At 34.8% G+C, this 26,767-nt stretch overlaps 1 protein-coding gene across 1 annotated transcript in view; it reads left to right on the top strand.

Moving 5' to 3' along the window:
• Positions 1–21,175, top strand: part of LOC103721038 (squamosa promoter-binding-like protein 9) — a 43,331-nt gene extending 22,156 nt beyond the window's left edge. The window contains exons 6-10 of the mRNA XM_008811069.4: positions 7,773–7,890; positions 11,504–11,639; positions 15,180–15,360; positions 17,714–18,295; positions 20,660–21,175. Coding sequence (XP_008809291.2) covers positions 7,773–7,890; positions 11,504–11,639; positions 15,180–15,360; positions 17,714–18,295; positions 20,660–21,001 — 1,359 coding nt within the window. The 3' untranslated portion in view covers positions 21,002–21,175. The remainder of the gene's footprint in view (positions 1–7,772; positions 7,891–11,503; positions 11,640–15,179; positions 15,361–17,713; positions 18,296–20,659) is intronic.
• The last annotated feature ends 5,592 nt before the right edge of the window (positions 21,176–26,767 follow it).

Here is a 26,767-nt window from a genome sequence, read left to right as displayed (position 1 = left end):
CTCAAGGTATAAACTTATTATATAATTAAAGCAAGTCTTGCAGTATAAGGAGGTTCATCAAAATCAATCCATAAAATTCAAGGTATGCATCAAATTAAAGTAACTTTAGGATAAGATACTGAATATCTAAAGCTCCCGCTTAAAAGATGCATTCTTCTTTAATTATTCTTATCTTTTGTTGAATTTCAGATTTTAATGATAAACGTGAATAAAACTGAAACTTTATGATATCAAGAATGTAGAGTGATCTAGAATTATTCAAAATTTATAGCAATCACTCTTTTTAATCTTTTAAGAACAAGTTATGCTTCCTCTTAATCTTTGAGAAAATGTATTGAAATATTAATCAGAAAATAATTCATTTGAAGCTCAAATTCTTTCAAAAGCATTTACATTTTCTTTCTTTTAAGAATCATTTGAGTGAGCTGAAATATTTCTAAACTTAAGATCATTCACTCTTTTAATAATATATATATACATATATATTTTGATAGAAGTCTTTAATAATGTAGGAGAGGAAAAAAACATATGGATGATCATTGAAGTATATATATTTATAGAACTCAATTTCTTAATCAAAGTTTTTCAGCAATGTATATATGAAGCACAATAAATCTTTTCAATATCAAAATAAAATCACATATTTAAAAATATTTGTTTGCAATCAAGATCATCGAAAGACACATCATTCAGACCAATATTAGTACACTTTGAAGATAAGAAATGATATGTTTCAGATGCGTATCGGGGCAAGCAATCAAGGCATCAGAATTATTCTATTTTTCTTAAGCTGTAGTTTTATCTAGAAATTCATATTGAGTTTAAGCTTTTATACAAAATCAGATTCTGAATTTCATAAAGATTCTCAAGGAGGCTTTCAAAGTTGTAATTTGAGATATGTATCTTCACATTGTAGCTCATCTTAAATCATTACGATTGAAAATACATATTTCAAACATATAAGAGCATATTCAGAATATTTGTATTTATGTTGAGTTTTGGTATGAATTTGAACATTATATACCAAAGTTAAGCAAGTTGAAGGATAAAACAAAATCAATTTATTTTGCCTAAATAGAGATATCCTTCTCTTCTCCTTTTTACAAATTTATTCAACTTTCAGATTTTAAAGATGATTGTGAACGACAATTCTGAAATTTCTTTTCAATAATACCAAATAAAAATTTTATGTAGTATTTCAAACATTCAATCAAATTGTCCAAGCATGGAGCATTACAAAATATTGAGAACCCATAATTCAAGACATCATGCCATATGCAAAATATATTATGTGTTAAGTCATGCATTAAAATATTAAGAGCAAGCATGTCAATGATCAAAATCAATTCTTTTCAAATAAACTTCTCCTATTTAAATATAATCTTGCACTGATTTCATCCTTAAAGTGTGTTTTCAAGTGATTAAAAATTTGACTTGATTCTTCTTATATACTTTCATTTTTACCTTCTTATGCTCTATACTCTATTTGCTCCCTATCCGGTGGAGTTGGAAGGGGCACGAGGTACTACCACTAGCCTCCCTCTTGTGCCGTCCCTAATATACCCTACACCGAATAGTTGGGTCAAATAGTGCCGGGTACTACCCCTAGCCTCCCCATTGGCACCATCCCTATAATGAGCAATATAGAAATGTTAAACTGTTCTCTTTAGCAACAAGATATTCACTCCAAACTCTCCCTATTTAAATATAATTAATTACGGATTTTATTCCTTCCAAAAGAATGTTCACACAAGTCTCACAAATATGCTGAATATATCATGCTTGCGCTGCTTTTACTTAAGATTGGAGTATTTACTTAGCTTTTACTTCTTCTGAGCAATGTTCATTTTCTTTTTCTTTATCTCTCTCTCTTTTTGTTATTTTCAAGTAGTTACATGAAAGAGCAGAATAAAGAATTAATCTAATATGCTGCATATAAATATATATCATGCAAACAGCATTTTCATTATGCCCAATGATTCATAGCTTATCACAAGTTATTTTGAATTAGAGATTTGAGGCATAAACTTGTGTATTTCATGGTTATGCATTATAAAGGAAAGAGTAAACTTCAATTTAATCATACCATGAAACAATTATCACTAGCATGAGAATGAAGCATGATATCAAGATGATCAGCAATTAAAGGTTTAATCATGCTACCATATAATTTCAAACTATTGATTTTGCTCAACTAACTTACAAGAGAAGAGTTTAGATTACCAGTGCATTTAGCATTCTTCAAGCCAAATACCTTTTAGATTCTTTACACCCTTGGCTGAAGAAAATCTCTCTTTTTTTTTTTTGTTTGCAAGAGAATGTTTATTGTATCTTTCATCGAGGTGTCCTTCAAGTTGAAATTTCTTGCTCATAAATCCTGTATCATTAATAAAATCTTTTTCTTTCTTGAAGGAAAGTCATTAGTTTCTTCAAGATACAAAACATTCATACAATATATTTCTTAGCTAGATGACTCAACATAAGATATGACAATAATTGAATATTAAGTCACTTTACTCAAGAGATTGTCTAAATATAAGCAAGCACAAGTCACTTGAACTAAAGAGATAACTTCATTAAGTAAAATGGTTCAAGGACAAGCATGTGAGGCAATAGAAGGATTCATCAAGGTCAAATCAATTTTTTTTTTTTATTTTCAGAATTAATTTAGCTTATATTCTATTTGCTTAAGACAATTATCAATAAGATATACAAGTTGAGTTTTAATCAAATTATCTTAAACAATTGTTTCTATCAAAATTCAGATTGTTACATAGAATCAAAGTGATAAACTATATTCTCAATAAAAGATCTAGTTTTAATAAGAATAATATAAATTGATCTTTCTACAACTAGTATCTTTTCATTGAATATTCTATATGCATTGCTTAAAGAGTAATATCCAAAGAAATACTTGTTTTATCAGATTTGGCATATATTTCATTCTTGAGAACATAATATGTATAACTGAAAAAACATGAAGGTATGCAACATTTGATTTTCTGTTTTTCATGAGTTCATATGGGGTTTTCTTTAAAAATAGATTTAATAGAAACCTTATAATATGACAAGCTGTGATGATAGTATTAATCAACTGCTATCACAAAACATTGTCCTTACACAACAAAGGTTCTATTTTTTTTTTATTTTTATAACCCCTATATGCAATAGTGTTCTTGGTGCAAGCACAATTGTATTCAATACCATTTTATCAACAAATTGGTTTTCAAAGCTGTGCCATGAATTTTCACAGTTTGCAAACCTTTTTCATTTGAAACCTTTTGTAAGTTTGTGCCAAAGCAGAAAATATTTCAATTTAAGTGCCAAGAATAAAACCAACATTAGCTTTGAGAAATCATCCATAATTACAAAATTAGAGAGCTTATCTCCTAGGTTCACAATCCTAGAGATCCAAATAAGTTCTTATGGAGAATTTCCAACGGCTAAAAGGTGGAAACAATATTTTCAAATTTAGAAATGATTCTAGTTTATTTTTCTAGATGACATACATAGCAAACTTTGACCTTGCAAAAATTAATCTAAGTGAACCAATGACAAGGTCTTTTGAGATTAAGTCCATACTAGTATGAGTTGATTTTATATGCCAAAAGTGGTTTCTTTAATCTTGGTATTCATAGTGCATATATTTAAAGGCATACCAAGTATACATTCTCATGTCTATGATCAATAAGATAATACCATTGATAAAAACTCTCAATCAAGTAGATAGAGAATTCATAGAGTTATTCTTAATAAATTGATTAATCATTTAGCAACTTATCCAGCAGTAAGTAAGGCATACTATAAAATGAAGTGATTTGATTATATTTTTAAAAATATTACCTATATCACAAAATTGATTAATACCTCCAATTTATGTTTTAATTAGATACTAAGGCAAAGAGAATGATGAGATGCAAGGATTACTAATTTCATTATTCTTTTCATTTCAATTATTTTTCTAAAGTATATTTTAAGTTTCATTCTTTAATATATGTCTAGAGCACCCAATTTCTAAATTAGCATCTTTTGTTGGAGCCTTGAGTGCTAGACACACCTACAGAAAATATTCAGATTTTCAACTTAGGAACCCAAGCTCTTTTGGGTCCTTGTAGGTTAGCTATTATTGTTCTTTTTGGAACCCATATTTTCTTAATGGCTATTTTGTCCATAGGCTTGCAGAATTTAGGATTATAAGGAATGTATTTCTGCATACTCTTATTAAATTTAACAAACATTGATTTAATATAAGTGGATGATGGATTTTTAATTTTTTGTTTTTGTTCATTAGGTTCATCAGATAAATTAGAATCCGTTTTAGGATAGATAGTGGAGGATTTAACACATATATCATTAAGGAATTTTTGTGTGTACCAAGATTGATATCCTAATCCAGCCTTTTCAAATTCAGCTCTTTGATTATTTATCATTAAGTTCAGTTTTTCAGAGCTGATAGTAAATTTTTCAACTATAGGCTTAAATTTGTTAACTTCTTTAGTTAGCCTTTCATTGTCTTCTGAAAGTAATTTATTATTTTTCTGAGTTATATTATAGCTTTCAGCAAGAGATAGATTTTTCTGATTTAGCTTTTTATTCTTTAAACTAAGCTTCTTATATTCTAAGTATAAATCAGAAAAAGCATCATGAAGTTCATCAAATGTAAAATCAGATTGAGCTTCAGTATGTACTTGATTTTTGAATGAGAAATCACTTTGTGTTCGAGTACATACCTCATCTTCATGTGCTCCAAAGCATAGATTTTCAGTTTCAGTTTGATGCTCTTCTTCTTCGGAACTAGTTTCAAATTCACTAGAAATGTTAGTGCATTCATATTTAACTTCAAGCATATTCCATATTTCCTTAGCAGTTATGCAAAAAGATATGCTATTAAGTTCACTATCATCCAATGCACAATATAGAATATTCATGGCTTTTGCATTTTGCTGAGCCCTTTCTTTATCATGATTAGTGTTTGTGTGTAGCCCATTGACTATGATACTCCATAAATCGTAGTCATGTGCTTGAATGAAAATGCGCATGCGTGCTTTCCAATATGTGTAGTTTATACCATCAAATAGTGGAGGTCTATCAATTAATTGTCCCTCACTCATAGAATATCCCACTTGGGTTGTCATGATCTTTAACTCTTGATTGTGAGATCAATGAGTACTATTAGGGCACCTTGCTCTGATACCACTTGTTGCCCAAGGTGACAAGCCAAGAGGGGGGGGGTGAATTGGTTTCTTCTAAATTTTGGTGCTTTAAACGTTTTCTTAATTAAGTGCGGTGGATGCTTCCTTAAACTATTTGAATGATTTAAACTAGTGCAAAGATAGAAGATGATGCAAGAATAAACGTAAGCACAAGCACAACACAAACACAACAATATATAGTGGTTCGGTGCTCTCCTTAGCACCTACGTCCACTCCCCAAGCGTCCCCTTGGGAATTCACTATAATCCCGCGGATTACAGTTGGATTGTTTTTCGGGCTCACAATCCAAAAACCTTTGTTGGTTTTACGGGCTCACCAACGAACCTATACACTTTGGTTTTCCGGGTTTACCAAAAACCTTTGTTGGTTTTGCGGGCTCACCAACGAACCTTTACACTTTGGTTTTTCGGGTTCACCAAAAACCTTTGTTGGTTTTGCGGGCTAACCAACGAACCTTTACAAAGTGTTTGACAAACAAAAAGAAAAGATTCAAACTCCTAAATGAGCATATGAAACAATATAAACTACAAAGAAGAGTTAGAAAGTATTTATCGCTTTGAAGTGGCTTTGCTCTTCTTTGTCAAGGATGCTTCACTCTTCAAGGGGGGATGGAGCTCTTGATGCCTCTTTGAATCTGCTCAATCCCTTTCTTTGATTCTTGAATGAAGCTCTTGATGAAGAAGATTAGGGCACTTTTTTGTTCTTGAGTACTCTTTGATATATCTTTCAAAAGTTGTTCTCTCTGATGAATAGTGCCCCTTTAAATAGCTTTCCACCTTCTTTGGTCAAGCCCCAATGGTTAGAATTCAAAAACTAGCCGTTACTGACCTTGGGAAGGACAAAAAGTACATCTGCAGAACTAGCCGTTACTGTTCAGCCCGTGTTTGGGTCGGCTCAACCTGTCCTTGGGTCGACCCAACTTTGCCTTGGGTCGACTCAAACATTCCTTGGGTCGACCCTCTCAGAGAACACAGAAACTTTGATTTCAGCCTTCCTTCACTTGGGTCGACCCATCCTTTCTTTGGGTCGACTCAAAGTTCACTTGGGTCGACTCAACTTCTTCTTGGGTCGACCCTCTCAGTAATTTCAGAGAACCATTTTCTGTCTGTCTTTCTGTCTTGCCTTTGGGTCGACCCTCTCAGAGTTTGGGTCGACTCAAGCTTGGGTCGACTCAACCACTGTTTGGGTCGACCCTCTGAGTAAATCCAGAGAACATATTTCCTTCATGTTTTGAGGTTCTTGAAGTTTGGGTCGACTCATGCTTACCTTGGGTCGACCCAACCAACTGTTCATCTGTGCCATTTATGCAGGAGTGTGCCAAATGATTTCTTGATGTGCCGGGGTCGACTCAAACAATCTTTGGGTCGACTCAATCCACACTTTGCTGCATTCTCAAGGTTAGATTCATTTAAATGAACAAAGCATGTATCTATTATCAATCACACAAATATACTGAGAGTAATGAACTTATAAATGAAGTATCAATTTAACTTATAACATACTCTTGATAATTACTTGTTAATCATCAAAATAATACTATCATCCTCACATGGGGTCTTTCGCCTTGGAATAGGTGCACGATAAGCAACAATGAGGGAGGGAGAGAGGACCTAGGGCTTTGGTTGGGGCATGGATTGGGGTGCTAGGGATGCACAACGACATCTTGGGGGCATGCAAAAAGTGGAATGAGGGCATGGAGAGGCCTAACAGGAGGCTCAGAATATTTTTAACAGCTAAACTGGCCTGACCGCCCGAGCCGTTCTGATTCTTGATCGGTTTGGCTTGGTACGGCTTGAACTGCCCGCTTCGGGTCCGTTCAGCCAAACTCGTCTTCGTCTCTTTATTTCATCTCTTATGCTTATTTTCTCTGCTTTTCAAAGAAGATTCAGAAAACTTCAGCTTTTTGCTTTTTTATATGGAGCACGACAATCTGGTTAGTTCTTTTTGCAAATAGTTCAATGCTCGATTAGGATGAACTTCTGAATTCATATAGGACCAGGATTTTTCTTTGAGTTCTTAAACTGGTTTGGAAACAATAAAGGTCCTATGTCTGATAACCCACTTATTTGACGATTTTTTTGAAGCTGATATCTGGTTGCTAATAATTAATATTCTGAATATCAAAGATTATAACAACTCTGTCTTGATTAGATATAATAAATTTTTACCCTCAATCATGTAAATTTAAGGAATGTGCTAACGTAAATTGGTTTGTAGAGTATAAAGTAATTTAAATCATTTAATGTATATTATTTAGTTTTTGGCATAACTATCTTATGGATTCCTGATGTCTTTGTCCCATTTCAATGCCTTAATGATATGAACAACAGTCGATATGGCTTCAATTGATGAAAATATTTGCATGATATTATTTCCATATTTTTGCTCTGTACTGAACTACATCAAAATCTATAATATTTATTCAGGATTGCAGTTGTGCGCTTCTCTTGCTGATTATCATTTAATGATGTATTAGAAATGAGTTTATTTCTATATTATTTTATCAAGGCGTAAGTTCCAAAATGTTGTAAAATTTTAAAATAAACTTGCTCCAAACAGTTATATCGAGATGCGGCCCAATACATAGGAGACTTAGTTAATGCACCTGGAAGTTTGCTGTTGGGAAGAGGCACCTTTTTTATTTATCTTAGTCATATGATCATTCACATTTTGAAAGGTACGCATTATTAAACTGACTTTACTAGAAAATGTCAATGTATCTCATCTTATTTCTTTATTTTACACCGACTTGACTTTGTTATATTTGTTCTTTATTTCTGACTAGGTAATGGCAATATAATTTTGATCGTATTCTGAAATAGTTTTTGATTTTAGATTGCTGGAGACAGTGATGCTCTTCAACTTCTAGCTTCATCTTTGATTTGGATATTATCTCATGATATTTTTACCACTTTTATTGATGGGAGTTCTCATGCTTAAATACCCATGAAGTTTTGGGTGTTTTATATGTTTTTGTTGAGTTTAATTAGTCTAAGAATCTACCCATTATTGAATCCCTTTCCCATTGGACTGTGGACGATTAATATTTGTGATTTAGTTGATTTAGTATTCTTTTATTCGTAATATATGCCTCAAAGTAGAATTAGCAAATGCTATCATCTGTCCTAGCTGTCTTGATTCTGTCTCGTGGTATCCTGGGGGTATGTTTCCTCATTGCATGAGCTTTATTTGCGGACAATAAAATGGGTCTTCCTACCAACTGGCCTTTTAGGTTTCATGGTTTTCTTGGCCAGGTAGTTTTCATCAAATCTTTGGAGTCTTGACATCAAGTCGATATCAGGCAATAAAATCAAGGATATTTGCACTCAATTAAGGAAAAAGGTATTCACATTGTAAGTTCTGTGTTTAAAATTTTGGTTTGAAATTGATGCAGTAATCACCACCTCCTGAATAACTTGAACATCTGTTGTATTACCAGCACAAAACGATCTGAATCAGATTTTGGTTTTAATATGAAATCTAAATTAAAAAAGAAAGATTTTTAAACAAAAGCTTAAAGAATGAAAGGGTCCGCAGTCTCGGTTGCGGATACTGTATCGATACCATACTGGTTTGGTGCGGTACGGTACGCACCCTATAGTCCTATACTGCATGGTCTGACGAACTGGCCCGAACTGGCCGGTTCGAGCTGTATCGGACCGGTCCGGCGTGTAACCGGTACGTTGGAGCTGTGAAAACTAGCACGAGCCGAACCCAGCCGGAGCCGGGGAAGACGAAAAGAAGGGGAGAGAGCGGGGAAGAAAGGGAGGGAGGAGAGGCCTCCGCTGCCCGCAGAGGGCAGGCGGAAGCTTGGGGGGGGGGTGCGGAGCCCGCGGGGGCAGCGGAGGTTTGTTGACTTCACTTAAAAATCTAATTTTTTTTCCGCAGCCGCTTCCCCTGTTTTATTTTTCTCAATTTTCATCTAGTTGCATCTCAGCACAAGTTAGTACGCCTTGGTATAGGTTGGTACACACCTCGGTACTAGTTCCCTCCTGGTATGGTACGGTATGCCCCCTGGGCATGATTTTGAGCTTGCTTCTTGTATGACAACTTTTATGTGAGCATTTTCTTTGGAGAAACTCTTTGTAGAAATCCAACCAAAGAAATTTTTGCTATTGGTGGAAATCCTGTTCACAGTACTTGTACGTGTTGTTACGTTTGGATAAGACTACAGAGGTATGGACCCTAAAGAAAACTAAAATAGGCATCTCTTTAAGTGTGAAAACCGTCCAGTGATTAAATGGTATGGCAACGATTCAACCATTATACTCAATTCAAAATATTTTTTGCAGCTGAATTGTCAAGTTAGAGAACCATTGATTGCATTGAATGATCAGACTGCATGTATCTTCTCCATCAGATGAGTAGCATGTTTTCATCTTGTTCTTGTAATTTGTAAACTTAGATTTACTAGCTAATCGATGCGGCATGTTAAGGCATAATTTATCGGTGCAGTACTAGTTGCATGCCAAGTATGGGTACAACATGGCATGGTACGTATTGTGGTAGGCTAGGTCGGCATGCTACTGTCGCATGTTATGCCATCCATGCTTGTGAGATGTTCTCCAATAATGCATTTCATGCTTGCATGGCTGCATATGAATCATAGTATTGCGTCCCATTGACAGATTATTGCATTCAAGACATTCACACTAATATTCTTTCAAGTAAATAAGGTGGTGGCCATGATCATGGTTTCAAATGAAGGTGGGATGTCTCGCAGGATGCCATGATGGGGTACTGTCCTAAGCAAGGTTCGCCGTACCGTACCGATTCAAGTAAATAAGGTGGTGCCATGATCATGGTTTCAAATAAAGGTGAGATGTCTCGCAGGATACCAGGATGGCATACTGTCCTAAGCAAGATTCGCCGTACCGTACCGAACTGGGCTACACGAGGTATACTATACCGGTTCGGTATTGGTACATGATATGGTGGGTGTACTGATATCCGGTATGTCAAACTAGCTCCGTACTATACCATACCGACATAGCGATAGTATGGCACCGGTACGGGGCCCGGTACTAAGACGGCATATCTTAGTTCCAAGCACTAGGTCGGGACATCCTGCCATTGTCCTAGCATCTCGATCAATGCATTTTGGGACATCCCTCTCCCAAGTGTCAGGATGGGGCAGGAAGGTGGTGCATGCTTTTCCATGGAAAAACCAGGACAATCTTGTCCAACGGGATTTAAAACCTTGATCATTACCATTTTTTGAGTCCTATTTTATTTTTAGCAATGGTGAGAATATGACTCATAAGCAATGCAACATAAATGGGGCGGGGCTTCTTAGTAGTTATTAGATCAACTTACATGTATAGCAATGTATATGTTGTTGTGGAACACTTCTAGCTTTCTATTCTTGGGTGGAAAGTTTGTTATTTATTGGTAAAACATCATAAGCACAAATTTATGTCACAAATACTTTAGAGTCATATTCCTTAGGCACAAACAATTTTTACTTCATTTCTAAAGAGTGCATTTTGAAATGTTAGGATTTCTAAGGACATTTGGGGAAACCACTAATGTCACAAGCATCAAGAAAAATGAAAGGCAGAAGTAACTAATTCTGTGCTAGAAGAATTTGCTAGTTTAGGTGATAGTCTGGAGAAAGGTGTCATGAATCTTGAACTTATCATGCTAACTTTGGAGCTGAAATTTTTTGATGTTTTTAATGCATGATGTATAGATTATGTTTTAGTGAATTGCATGATAGGATTTTTGACTGACAAATATGTGGGCATATGCAGACGCTATCCTTCGTTTTTCATGAGACTGCTATTTGAGCACTAGAGAGGCTTCATTAATTTTTGATTCAAGTAAAAGTCTTGCACCTTTATTTTATTGTAATCATTTACATGTGATAGGATTTTGATTGACAAATTTGTTAGCCTAGCTGCATAGGTTATTCCTTTTCTTCCCTTGGGACTACTATGGTGAACACTCAGATAAGCTTCATATTGATTGATTTAAATAAAAGGCTTAGACTTCTATTTCATTAAGAAAATGCATAAGATGCTAGTCTCATGAATCACAGATAGTTGTCTGCATCATCTCAGTGACAAGTGCAAGTCATATAAAAACATTATAGTCATGTCATATAGGAACATTTTAGTTATGTAGGCTGATTTCAAAGTGTCCTTTGTTTGAGCACATCTGATGATATTGTTTTCTATTTATATCTTTAGCTTGGAACATTCTGTTTTCTCTTTTTTTCCTTTTCCCTATTAGTGTCCTATGGATGAGGGCATGTGGTGAAGCCTCAGATTTTTTACTTGTGATTTTAGATGGAACATCATTGATGAACATCAAGATGGAGGTTCAAGCTCCAAGGCTACATTATGTTTACCCTACTTATTTTGAAGCTGGCAAACCAATGGAGTTTGTTGCCTGTGGAAGTAATCTTAACCAGCCTAAATTTCGGTAATGTATCAGTCGTTTTATGACTTTTGCTGCATGATGTATAAGTGAATCTCTGCACTTATGGATGACCACAAATTCTAAAATATGCTGTATGGAATTGTGATGCTCTACTAAGATTGATTGGTCCTTTAGCTTACAAAAGTTTCCTTTTTCCACAATATGTATTGGGTGAAAATGTTAAACTATTTATTTTGTATATTGCAATCAAATTTTAATTTTTTATTCAGTTATTTAGGTAAGTGTTTCGAATATTTGATTACATTAACTTCTCTAGTTTGAGGAGCTGCTTGGTTTACAGGTTTCATTAAAACAGATTTATGCAAAAACCTGAAAAAACAAGGTATATAAAGACACTTGTTCTGTTGATTTTCAAAACCTGTTTCGGGAACACTGACAGGATGTGAAAAATGAATTTTATGAAAAACAGTATATTTCATAATATCTGTTCTATTATAATCTACAAATACTACTGATTTCCTCCTTGCTGGTGAAACTTAAGCTTTTTTACCAAATTTAAATGTTCTGAGTAGCATAGATTTCTAACAAACTTGTGCTTATTCTCAAACTGAATGTTAGGAAATATGCAAGTTATGCCAATGAACTGATGGAATGAAACTAATATGCACCTTACACAAATAGTACTGATTTCCTCCTTGCTGGTGAAACTTAAGCTTTATTACCAAATTTAAATGTCTTGAGAAGCGTAGACTTACTGATTCTCAAACTGAACCTTACGAAATATGCAAGAGGTATGTCATGTGGCAGGAACCAACAACATATGCTGCTGGTAGCTAAATTAAATATATAGTAAATTTATCTGGAGAACCTGATAGGAGCTGTCTATCCGTCTATAGATATTTAATTCACCTTTCACCTACAGTCTTCTATTCACTCGAACCTTTCTTCCTTTCTTTTTCTCTTTCTCACTGTTCGAACTTGTGGAGCCATGACTTTGAACTGCTTGATTTAGCTGCTGAAGTTTGAATTTTCAGATAGGAGACTTGCAAACAGAGAGCATCTGGTGATGATTAAGGGCTTTAATTGAGTCCATGGAGTCTTAGCTAATTGAGTCATTTGAGTCTTTTGATCTCAGTTTTATGGTTTGAGTTGTTAGTTGGGTTCATGTAGTTTTCTATTGTTTTCTTGTATTTTGTTTGGCCAAAGTTAAATTGAGCATGAACTTATTGTTATTTTAATTTATCTTAGTCACATGGCTGACTTGTAATTAGATTATAATTTATAAGAACAGGTGCATTTTGGCCCCATGCCACGATTAGGTCAACTTTAACTTGTCGCTGCTCCCTCTGTTAGGGTTGTGATGACAGTGTCGATTCATGGATTTATTTATGTTTTGCTTTGAGATCTCCTTTGATACGAAGTTGGTTACGATGCCTCAGGAGTGAATCCAAGTTATCATCTCTTCTTTCTTGATTCTCTTCTCTTATTTCAGGGATGATGCTCAATCTTGGAGTGAAACCACCCCAGATTGAGTCTGGATCATATCCCTCTCCCTTCTTTTATTATATCTGTTTTCTTTTATGTTTTTCTAAACATTTTTTTCTGATGTTTATGATCTAACACTAGATCGTCAACCCAAGATTAAACCCTAATCGTTTGTTCCATATTTTTCATCAGGAGACTTAACATGTAGTTCATTTTTATTTACAGTGCAGATAGGAACAGAAATTTCTGCCATCTCTCAGTCTAGCCTCGGCATCCTGAAGCCCCAAATCTCTCTTTCCCCAAGGCTGTCCTGCGTCACTACCTTAATTAGTGCCATCCTGAAAAGAAAACCTGGTTAGTATCATTACTAATACAATAAGACAGGAATCGCTGTCTCCCTTGGTCCTTTTCCAGGGGGTCATGCAAGCAGAGTATACCTACTAGATCATGATTAATAAGTTCGGTCTTCATATATGTGTGGCAAAGACTTTCTTCTTTCGTTGAACCAGTGTATTGGTCGAATAATCTGATTATGGTCTTTTATCCATAATCATTCCTCTCTGCTGACTGTGCTCATTTCTAGCTTGAGATATGACAATAAGGAGGGTGATACATTCCAAGCATTCTCCCATCACATAATTTTTTTTAAACTTGATCAAACAATATGAGAAAATGCATATGAAATACTACTAGAAGTGCATTCTAATTCGACTGAACTTAGGGACGGTGCACATATCCCAAAATTTAAACTTGATTACACTGTTAGTTAAAAGATTTGAAAGGAAATCAGTGCTAGCCTCATGACATAATCAGAATTATTTTTAGCTAACAAGCTTATGTTTTAGCAAAGGAAAATGCGAAATTTTGGAGGTGAAGGTTTATGTTCCACTTGTTGTAGTCACTCAAAGGGTGCCGGAAGTGGGGAAAAATTTTAAGATCCTATAATGGTCACCAATATTCAGCTTCGTGTGAACATGTGTGCATGTGCGTGTCTGTGTGTGTGCTAGTGCAAGATCTATCAAGCTACTTTCTTGCTATCACAAAGAGAAAATTTTTAATTTTTTGTTCATCTGGATGGTTATAAATAAGACTGAAAGAGAAGAAAGTGGATTGTTAAACCATGTGGACAGTGACGTGCATGCTTAATAACCTGAATTTCCATCTGTGGTTAGCCCATGAGGTTTAGTAGGCTCCAAGGGGTATCTGCTAAGGAGATGATGCTGCAATACTAAATGAGGCTATAACATGAATGCTTGGGGCATTGGGAGTATAAATGCTATCCTACAGGATTAGCTTGCTGATATCAAGTTGGGTTCCGCTAATGAGAAACAGGCTGCAATTAGAATTTATAATCAGGAGGTATCCTTAAGTTATTGTATAGAGCTTAGAAAGGTGAGATCATAAAGACATATCCCATGCAATTGAAGCATGGTGTATATGAAGTGCTCTTTAATGTTTGCACCAGAGGTTTAAAGTTGTTAGAGAATTGTTTTACTAAAAATGGTTTGTAAATTAGATGCAGACCTTCTGTGCACAATAGCTTCTGTTCCACTTATAAAAAAATATAGCATACTTGCTTTTGACATGATAATAAGTTTTTAATTGCCGTTATCCCTGTTTGAATTGTGCACTGCTTCCGCATGGTTTCAATAACAGCTGTATGACCAATTTAAAGGTGGTGGGTTGGAGGTGTCCCATTATGTAGCAGTTTCTTCTGAGCCCCTGAATGTTTAAATTGCTGCTTCTTATTTGGGTCTTAAAATCTTTACATATGGAAGATTCCAAAAAAAGGAAGAGTTCATTTTGCATTTATCAGCTATGATTTTGTTCTAATATTATCAGTTGATTTATAATAATCTTGTTGCAATTTTCTTCTCTATTATATATATTATGTTTGTCATCAACATGTTACTATAATGATCGTAACGTTTCTTTTATATTTCGTGAGTACCATTTTGAGGTCGTGAATACCCTGTGAATATGTTATTTTGGTATTTCTTTTTATGCAATAACCATGAATTGTATCAGTGTTTGTGATCAAAATATTTTATTAAGAAGAGAAGTCACTAAATTGATGTAATTTATCTTTAATGACAGGTTTCTTGTGTCATTTGCTGGAAAATATCTCAACTTCGATTCTTGTTCTGTCATATGTCATGGGAAGAGCAAGTATTATGATGAAAATGGGGTGGAGTACCTCCACAATTCTGACCATGAGATGTTCAGGATAAATATAACTCAGACAGACTTGGATGTTTTTGGCCCTGCATTTATTGAGGTCTCTCTCTTCTTGCTCTTGTCTCTCTCATTTTGACTTGTACGCTTTCTTCTGTCGCTGCCTGATTTTGGTGATATTTGACTATGTAAAAGACAATTTCAAAAATGAAGCATTTTTAATTAATTTTAGTTTTTATTTGCTCATGTAAGTAATCAAAATTCCTTCTTGTTGTGGTATTATCAACCATTGAATATCAACATACACCTTTGATGGTTTACCTTCATTGACAGTTAATTTGTTTTTAATTACAACTAGTGAACATGTGTGTTTTGCACTGAACAATCATTCAACCCTGTGAACATTTAGATTAGTTCTGACAATTTAATGGTTGCATTGTTTCAGTGCCTTAATGCTTGATGGGTGGTCGCCTAAAAAAAGCAAACCCTAACACCTAAGTTCTGTTCAAGGTGATTGAATAAAGTGACATGTTCACATTTCATAACTAGGTGATAGAGTTATCAAATATGAAATCCATAATTGAAACATGTACTTCCTCTCCATGGTTTTTGTCTTCAATCACCGTGCTATTTATGACCATTGCGAGACCCTTGTAGGTCTTGCAGGTTCCTTCACAAGTGTTTTTAGCTGGAAAGTCTCAACTCTATGTCATGGTGATCGAAGATGACAAACCCATAAAAAATGGGTTTAGGTTGGCTTGTCATTGGGCCTTCAGATGCCTTGAGTCACTTTCTATTGGGGATGGGGATTGATCATCACAGGGGATCTATAAATTTTTTGATCAACAATTTTCTTCAATCCCAGCACCCCCTCCCTGCAGCAGCTCTCAAAAGAAAAAAGAAAGTTCTAAGAACAAATGATCCCGTGGTCCAAGAGAATCAAAGTGCATAACTTGTAAAGATGAAAAGTAAATTATATATGGTACCTTATGTTCAATGATCAAAGAGACAAGTGGGGATGAAAAGAAAAAGAAATAAGGGCACCGTATCATCCCATGCTTGATCCCACTATATTCTTCTTCTAGTCTTGTTCTTAAATCCAATCATGAAACCAAAAGAAAATATACTATCTCACTTGTAGCTGAAATAAAAAGGTGAAGGAAGAAGGGCAGCCAAGTAGAAGGAGGAGGTCAAGGGCTTAGGCTGTGTTTAGTTTGAGAAATAAGAAAAAGTGGGACATGTATTGTTATTCCTATAGGAATTGTTATTCAAAAGCTATCCGTTTTTGTTTGGTTAACATTTCTGAAATAACTTTGGGCTGACAGTGCTCGTGTCCATAGGAGCAATAATAATTCAAGGCATGGCAGGAAAAGCCTATGATGTCTTTACCTTGGAATAGTTACAAGCAGCATAAGTGCTTTGTTTACAGATACTTTAACTGTCCAAAATTTCTGGATATGTCATAATAGAAGATCGTGCAGATATGCAGTTCCAAGCCATAGAATTCTTTAATGTGTAGCTTCTTGTTTGAGTTACATTTTATTGACAATATTAAGCATATCTAGCTACACAGGTTTGACTATATTTTTAATTTTAGCACACATGTTTCTCTGGCTACTTCATCTGACTACTGTTATTGTATCTAAACATTGAGTTGGTAGATTTTCTTACACAAAAGTTGGTGGGGAAAGAAATTTTCAAATTACTTGGTGGTCTGCACACAATGTTTCTGTGTCTCATTGACTTCCTAGCCTTATTGACAGTTAAATTTGTTGTTATTATGATGTATCTTCATACCTGCTAGAACTGTGTTTTTGATGTTTCTTTTGCCCAAGGTCTGTGGAACCATCCTGAGCCACCTGGTTTGGGGTGTCATGGGCCCTATCGGCGGCCGATTGGGACAGTTCTGCCATGGATATCGAGACGGGTTGCTGGAGGGGAAGGAGAAGAGGAAAAGAGAGAGAGCGGAGAAGGGAGGGGGAGGGAGAGGGAGAGGAAGCAAGAGAGGTTGGTCGGGGCCAGCCTCGGCCGTCCTTTCTCTTTCCTCCTCTCCCTCTCCCTCCCTCTTCCGCTCTCTCTTTTCCTCTCGTTCTCCCTCTCCCTTGCCGTAGATGTGTCGGTACGGCCCCGACACGGCACGACGCTTGCCTATACCGACTCGTCCTACCAGGCAACCGGTACGGTGCCTGGTACCGGTTCCGCCGTTCTTGCTTTTGCCTATTTTGGAGATTTGATAAAAAATACTGCGAGATATTAGTATGATATAGGAATTCATAATTAAAAAATAACACTTTTTGACTGATATAAGTGCCATTGTTACAATTTTACTTGCTTTTGTCTGCCATGTTATTATCTAGATTAGGACGAGAACTTAATTTCCTAAAAAGCTGATCATTATTTTATTATTTCAATTGAGAATATTCTGCAGTACAATTAATCCAGTTTTTCTTTTGTAGGTTGAGAATGTATCTGGAATATCCAACTTTGTCCCTATCCTCGTTGGTAACAATAATGTATGCTCTGAAATGAAGAGGATTCAGGATGCATTAGGTGAACCCTATTGTGCAGATAGCATCATGTCGCAAAATGCAGTTAGTGGTGCTAGTCCAGCCTTTTGTGAGTTTTTTGTGTCAAGACAAAATGCAATCTCAGAACTGCTTTTGGACATTGCATGGTTACTGAAGGAGCCTCACATCAATGAAAGGGAATCTCTCTTTAGTTCGGAAAATATTCAGAGATTAACTTCTTTACTAAAATTTCTGATACAAAACAGATTTGTTAGTATCGTCGAGGTTGTACTGCATTATTGGGATAATATAGTCGATGGGAAGGGTTTTGATAAGTCAGAAAATTGGTATTCTGATGCTGATATGAGGCTATTACATGAGTATGTGAACCATGCTAAAGAAATTCTTTGTCAGATAACTTTACATGATGTGGAGCCGGAACTAGATTCAAAAAACTCAATTGATGGAAATGATGTGCTGCAAAGATATTTGAAGAGTGGTGTGGTCTCTGCCATGCCTTGCACAAATCAAGTAGGGTTTTTCCCCCTTTCCCCCGGTTCTATTATACTTGTGAACTATGATTCTTTGTTATCATAGTCTGAGTATTCTGATCAAAATAATTATTTGAAATGTTTTCTGACATCACTCTTTCCACTCTTAGGTATCATACATAATTGGAGAAGTTGTTAGTTGTTAAATAAAATGCACATGTATATCTTTTGAAATACTTGTCATGATCATTAACATTAAATACTATATATAGTTAAAGCACCAGAGATTTGTTGCTCTAAATATCTATCCAGGATTAGTGGTACCTCTCTGATTTGCTCTGGTAAACTAGTAAATTATTGATGCCGTTTTCTCTAATCATATCTCTAGTCGCCGTAAAGATGTCCATGTGTCTCCAATTTGTGTTTGTGTTGAGCGTTTTTTACCAACCAAGACGTAGCCGTTCCCAGTAAGCATTATCCATACTATTTTTATGATGTACTCATTTATTCATTCTCTATTAATCCTATTATGCACAAATGTGTCATGTATTATTATGAAATCCTTCCTCTTTTCTCCCATTTAGCTTTTTATTGTGATACCCCTTTCTCTCCTGATTCTTTACCGCAGGACCAACTGTTTCCCCTTATCAAATCGTTTGATCTTTATGCTTTCTCCAGGGCTATCTAAGAAACGATCTGTTAGTGAGCAGCTTGTGTTCAGCTCAAAATTTGGCTCGAATTTGGCTTGCTTAATTAGTAAGCAATCCAAGCTGGTTTTGAGTCCAGTGTTTTAAAAAGTGGAAGCGGTATGCAGGCAATCAAATCACTGCATAGCGCAGATGCAGGTGCATATGCAGTCGCAAATGCTGTTCATATTTTTAAATATACAAATTGTTAAAAAATGAGAAATAAATAAAAATTTTAGAAAAAAGTAATAAAACGATTTGTCTTGCTACAACTACTCTTAGTGCTTAAAACTGCACCTTTTCTTATTGTGCAATGATTTTTATGAAAATGACAGTTATGCTTTCATGAAACCTATTCCATGCCTCATGTTTCAGTCCACTCAACTCTACATCCACAACAACAAAAAAAATGACGATTAGATGGCTAAATTTGAATAGAAATGCTTAATTTCTTTTAAGACTAGTTTAATTTTCAGTAATTATTTAAATGACAGGATATTGTTAACCAAACTGTCAAAATTAGCTCCAAAATCATTTTCTTAATCAAAGCAATATGATCATCTGAGAAGGGGTTAGGACTGAAAAATTAGGTTACAGACAATATAATGTGGAGAATTTGTCTTGATAATTATTAAGAAATTAAACGGTGTAAAAAACTTAAATGATATTTTTTTAGTACCAACATAATTTCATAACACTAATAGTCTTTTAAATAAAAAAAAATGTTTTACTTAAATCCATGAGATTTTGTTATTTATTATTGTCAAGCAATTTATATATAGGTAAACTATAGTATAAAGATGAAGAGGTAATGCTTTTGTGGAATGTCATCTGTTATCTTATAGATATTAGTTTAAATTATGTCCACTAACAATTTAGAATTTATTGATATATATATATTTTTTTACTTGATACAAACAGATCAAATAAAATTGTTTTATAATAATTATATTTTTATGGCCTATTGGCGGATCTTATTTTAAAATATGATTGTTGTTGATTTCTTTTGCCACTTTAAAAACTTCATCACACTGAATAGGATGATGAGGGCACTTAAATCTATATTTCTTATCACATTTCTTGCAAACCAAAACAAAGAAGGATTTTGAAGGCCAAATTAGGCTGTACCAGGGGCATGCTAACCATGTCATCTTTTATTGGTACAAAATGTGATATGATATTACCACATGCAATCTTGGTCGAGGTTTGATACTTGAAATAGATTAGGTCCCTTCAAGAAAATTTTGCCCCTTTATGTTCTATAGGATTTCCTCTCTATTTTTTAGTCATTTTATTGCCAAACACCTTAACAATCTTTTTATCTTGCTTCCTTAACAATTGAATAAAACCTTAAGGCTCACCAGCATATTTCTAGTACTTTCTTAATGTAAGCTCGATGCTTTCTGGTGCTTTGACAAGCTATAAAATTAATTTTTCTTGCTTTCAACTATGGGGCCTTCTCCAATTCATATATTCCCAACTCCATTTTGTGCTCCATGGACAAGAATGGTTATTGTAAAATTTGGATTGTTGGCAGTATCAGTAAAAATTGAAGAGGTTGTGATGCAATTTGATTATGTTCATACACAGAATAATATTTTGATATATCAAGACATATAAATCTCTAAATGTTGTATCAAGATGGTAAGTGTTACTGCTGTTGCTTAGAACTATTAGCTTTACACTGAAGTAACTAATTCATGACAAATCTATAACAGGACGAAGGAGCGAGGAATGAAGATGGTCCGTGCTCAGCCACAAGTTCAGCAACTCAAGAGGATGATGAAAATGTTCCACTTGTATCGAACAAGATTATTCACAGGCGACACTGTTACCCACACCAGGGTTCCAAATGGCTTCGTCAATCTTGGGGTGACATTTTCCCCACTAACATGATGAGGAGACGTCTTGGTGTAATTTTAATGGTTAGTGTTGTTATGTGTTTTGCAGCATGTATCGTCCTTTTTCACCCTCACAAGGTTAGGGAATTTGTAGTTTTCAGGAGGTGTTTGTTTGGTGGTCCCATGCAACAGAAAATAGTAGGCAGGCACGTTCCTTAATCACTGCCAGTTCACTCAAATCCTGTGTTGATTGTAAATTACCAGGCTATCATGTGCATTTGCTCATTTGCGCTTGAAGGATTCCGTGATATTTTTGGAATAAATTCTAGCCTTTTTTGGTGATCAGGGGATGTTTGCTTGAAAGTTGAAACAAATGCAATCTCACTTCATGTCCATGCACCATCATTGACAGTGGTGGTCACCAAATGGTTTTTCTTTCAGTGTAAAGCACTCCCTTGGAAAGATCTTGTTTTATGCTTTCTGGTTGAAAATACTTGGGCTTGCATCTCATCATATTTCTATTTGAAGAATGTGGAACCGCCTACTCATTTTCCATGTAGCTGCCTGTTTAAGAATATTTATGCTGCATATCGTTTGTACAGCTGAAAAAGGATCGGAATGGAATGGGAATGAAAGGCGAGGAATAGAATTCATAGTTCTTGTTCTATTGTTTGTGTGTGAATCAAAAAAATGCATGGAAAAGGAATATCAATTTACTTCAGTGTTTAATTTAATTTATGTAGTTACACACTCGAATGTAGTCAATTTTAGATTATTTTGTCTATATTTTGAGATTTTTTCGTTATTTATTATTATTATTTTTTATTTCTACTGTATCTTTCTGTATTTTTTTACTGACTATGCTCTATAGTTTATATACTTTATTTTTAGTTTTCTGTTTTATGTGTTAGTTTTTTTTTTTCATTTTATTTGGATTTCATATTTTAATTTTCTTTATTTATGTTTTTGTTATATTTTTAATTTTTATTTTTATTCATATTTTTGCTTGTTAATTAATACATTTTTCTATATTTGTATTTTATATTCTCTAGTATTTTAATGTATTTTAATATACTTCTTTTTTTTTTTTTTGTCCAATACAATTTAATAAACTATACTATTTTTAAAAATTCTTCCTAATTATTTTAATTTGAAAATATATATTCATTTTCATTTTGATATGAATGGCTATTTTTTATTTAAAAGTGGAATCATCGTTTCTTCAATTAAAGTGATGGCTATTTTAATGCAAAATTTGTTTCCTAAATTTATTGCCATACCAAACAATGAATGCTAAAATTCCCATTCCATTCCCACTCTTTTCAATGAATCAATTATAGCACTATAGATCCTTCAATTGTCGGCCAGTGTACTGATTCGCATAATATGCAATTACCCTGTTTTTGACTCACCTATGCGTCAAGCAGGACTTAGTGTGCTGTTTACAGAGGTGTTCATATCATCCTGCATTCACTATAACCCTAAGTGCTGGACAATTAGGCAAGGGTGAGGGGGTAAAGTGGCATCGCAAGTTAATTAACTGCAAATTTAGGGATATAGTGCTCGTGGTGATAGTTAGGTCAATATGTTACCAACAACCGTTGATTTTGTTCCATATCAGAATTTTAAGTATTTGGCTGCAGATGTATACATATGATAAGTTCTAATTTATGTATAAAGACCTAAATACGTGTCGATCGACAGTTGGTCGGGACCTTGTCGCATAAGAAAATTGCAGAGAGGCTTCCAATTTTCACAAAAGATTTTGTTGTTCAGTGTGTAAAATATGTAAAAAAAATGGATCTTGCACAAGGTGGGCTGTGAACAGAGAATGGAGGTCAAGTGAATGTTAAAACCTCTTGTAATTAATACAAGAGACTTCTCTCTCAAAGAAGGAAAATGTAATAGAAAGAAGAAGAAGACTTGGTTCTTGAAAAAAAAAGGGGGCGGGGGCGAAGTAATAAAAAGTAAGAATAATATTAAACTCAGGAGCAAGCTGGATGTTGAACTCTTTAGCATTCATGGGTTGATAAATTTTGATGAATTCTGTTTGACAGCTAACTTGTAAACGTCGACCTACGAATATTTGGAAAAGAGCAGCTGGACCACCCTACTTAGCTGACTTTAGAAAATTGAAGCCCCGCTGCTCCATAGAGCTGGACTCATCAGTTGTCTAAGTTGATGACATGCCATGACCTGACTCCCCATAAAAGAAACCCTACCCTCATAATCTGAGGTTGGTGGAGGCTCTAACCTATAATCAGCTTGTATATGCCCAGAGTAATTTTTTAACAAAAAAAAAGAAAAAAAAAAGAAGCAAAAACGAAAAGAGAGAGGGAGAGAGAGAGAGAGAGAGAGAGAGAGAGAGAGAGAGATCCATACCTTTCCAAATTGAAATCTCATGATCTAAACCCATGCCAAAAAGAATCAAGCTAAGGTGGCTGGATGCATTTTTGTCACCTCTTTAAGCTACGTAAATCTTAAGGAAAATAGCAACTTTTCAGGAGTTTAAAATAATTTCCCGTAAAAAGGGTCATTCGTCTGTTCTAAAAATTATCCATTGGGTGGCATGTAGTAGCTATGTCACAGTGATTAGGTAGAAGCTATCAAGCATTACATCAAGCAGGAAAGTTGTTGGACATGTTGTCGCCATGAAATTATTGGAGATGTGATCAGCAAGTGAGAATCCGAGAAATAGTTCCTAAATAAAGATGAGAGGACATAGGATGGTTCAAAATTAGTTCCTCAAAGTTTGTTTCGTACGAATTTTCAAGTTCAAAATGGAAGACTGGATCCACAAACATTGCTCTCTCTGCACTACTTCCTTACCAAATATTACCTACAACCGCCATGATTTCCTTAGGAGAATTTTCGTGAACTTCTTGTGTCTTTATTCTCCAGCATTGCAACCATTGATTTCTCTATCCATGAGTTATTACTTTTTTTTTAGTAATATTCTTGTTCTAATGAGAAATTTTAAATCCTTATACTAAGGCAAACCGAATCCCGTCTCCTGGTCGACCTAATTTTTCTAATTGATCTGATTGATTTGGTACACTAGCGACCTAATTATCAATCACTAATTTAGTTTTTTAAGAGAAAAGAGCACAGAAAATTATGGGCGTGCAAGTGTTCATACTGAATAGATAGTGTAGACGCTCCATCACTCTGATTCTTCAATTTCATAGATTTCTTATCCCTTGGTCAACAAATATTTTCACTCATTCCCTCAGACACACCTAACCACCATTGACTCATCCAAGAACTCAAGCGTCACCCTGTGCAGCCGTCTTATAGTAATACCTCTTTGGATCGCATGATATACAAACAAGTCCATAAACGACATGGACTTGGTGACCTTTGTTTAAAACTCCTTCCATAGTTGGCCATTATTTGATATTTGTTTGGATTTCTTATTAGATATTCAAGGAACATATGATGCTTCTTTCGATGATGTCGGTATCATTGAAATAATGAATTTATATTTGATCTTATAGTTGTTAGATTCTTGAATTGACATTAATCATTATTGTGATCCTACATCGGCTATGCATTAGGTAGATTTTAAGTACTTATATAGGACCGAGAAATTTAAACAATACCTTTCGACTAGTTTTTTTGGATGAAGTCCTGAATTATAATAAATGATATTATAGTGAATCTGGCTCATGGCCCATGTGGATTAGGAGACACTGCAACACAGGTTTAGACTTGATTTATGGTACATGTGATTGAATTTGATTGAATTTGAATCTTTGATGGATTAAGAAATTTAAATAATATCTTCCAGCTAGCCTTTTTGGGTTCAGTCCTGGGTTGTGACAAGTATGCTGTTAAGAATGGTGTTTCTTATGTCAAATCCTCAGGATTTAGCACGAAGGAGGAATCAAATCTTCAAGATTCTCCTAGGTTTATAAGATTCTAGTCAAGGAGGGGAAAAAGCAAGGATTTACAGATTTTTCTTTTACTAAATCATAGAATAGTAGATTTCTAGTTGCTGAGTTGTGATTAACTTGGTGAAGATGAAATGCTAATCAATCTTTATAAAATGCTGTTGCTTCTTACTATAACCTGTCTTGAATCTCCTCGCCGAGTTGCTCATTTCTTAATAGACTCTGGTGGTTCACTGTTGCATTGTATTTTTAACTGTAACTATCAGTTTCTGGGATATAACGTACACAACGAGGCTCATTTACATGACTAACACTACGCAGGTAGGACTACTTCTTGGAGCATTGAGATATCCTCCAAATGCAGTAGGATACTTAGCTGGATCTGAAACATTTATTGGACAAAGTGTTCTTATTCCTCTATGAGCCATGTATTCGTATTTTGCGCTATACGAAGGATTTGTCCAATTTACTCTTCCTTCAAATCTGCGATGGTCACCAACAGCCAAAAGCGAGGAACAACTTTGAAGAGTGTTAAGACCTCTCCCTCCATCTCCTGCAAGACCATTTTATCGGCATGAGGAGGTTGGTTATGGTTTGGTTGCTGAAACTGACCGAGAACTAGACCCCAATCTCTGGGATATGAGGATGCGAGCACATAGATTGATCTGGGATGCTTACTGATTACTATGTTTCTGTTGCGCTTTTCTATGCATTATTTTTCAAGTTCTATGGGGAGAATGTATGATAATTTAACCTGTTTGACATGCAATCCCGTGCACCAACTTATCCTGATTCTGCATGTACATCGAACAAAAATCATATGAGACGGGCACCAGAGAGAGAAGAAAATATAGGGCATGTTTCCTATTTTGCCACATTTCCAAAAAAAAGAAAGAAAATTGCATGCGGCATTCTCTTTCTTCTTCATTATCAGAATATGCTTTTTACCGGTAGACACTAACATGACTAGATGAGACATATCAAACAAATTAGCCATCTAGCAACTCAATACACACCTCTAGGTAAATTAATATATAGTTTTCAGAATATGGTGTTCAATAGTACATAGTATATGCTTAGATGATACACTTAGAAAACTAGTAATCTAATAACCCATCACACACTTCCAAGCAAATTGTTACAGTTTCTAGAACATCATGTCATCTGTACATACTGCATAGCTAGAGGATACACACTCATCGACTTTTTATTACAGACTATAATCTTCTTTGATATATACCCAACAGTGATTCAATATACACTTTTAGGTAAATTGATATACAGTTTCTAAAATACGTTTTTTTACCGGTACACATTATATAGGTAGGTGATACACATTTGGCAAATTAAGTCATCTAATAAGCCAATATGTACCTGTAGGTAAATCAATATATAATTTTTAAAACATGATATTAACCAATATCAGCACACATGCATAGTTTTCTAGTTTTGTCTATCATAAAAAAATTATATATATATACTATTTCTTAGATTCTATGAACTCTTAAGTTTAAGATCATAGAAAAAACAGAGGAATTTGGAGGAGAAGAAAAGAACTCGAAAGGAAGAAAGAAAACCTCATGGTTAGGAAAGGCAACTTGACAAGAAAGAGGATAGATGGAGAGGCTCGACGAGGAAGAAGAAAATACTGCATGTGATTCTCTTTTCTTCTATTTTTTTTAGAATTATGGGACCGACGACCCTGTTGGTAGGAGAAGTTTTTGACTTTTAGGTTTTTGCTTTAATAGGGGCACTAGGAGAAATATGAAAAAAATAAGATGCATGCTTTATATTTTCTTCTTTGGTGCCTGTCCCATATGATTTTTGTTCATGTACATCAGAGGGAGTGTTGACTGAGCTGCAGGTTCAACTTAACATAAATTTGATGTATCACATTCTATATGTGATTTCAATTCTTCCTAATTAAAATGTGTGATCTTGAATTCTGATGGTTGGTAATCTCTTGTTCCAAATCACAGCATACAAATATCCTGAGAAGATCAAGTCATGCTATCGAATCTTTTGATCTCTCCATTCTTTTTCTCAATATTGATCTCACTATCCAACACAGCTGTATTTTGTACAAGTAGTA

This window comes from Phoenix dactylifera, chromosome 13 (assembly GCF_009389715.1).
Source record: "Phoenix dactylifera cultivar Barhee BC4 chromosome 13, palm_55x_up_171113_PBpolish2nd_filt_p, whole genome shotgun sequence".
Taxonomy (NCBI): domain Eukaryota; kingdom Viridiplantae; phylum Streptophyta; class Magnoliopsida; order Arecales; family Arecaceae; genus Phoenix; species Phoenix dactylifera.
Note: the sequence above shows the minus strand (reverse complement) of the source record. Positions and strands in the feature narration are given on the sequence as shown.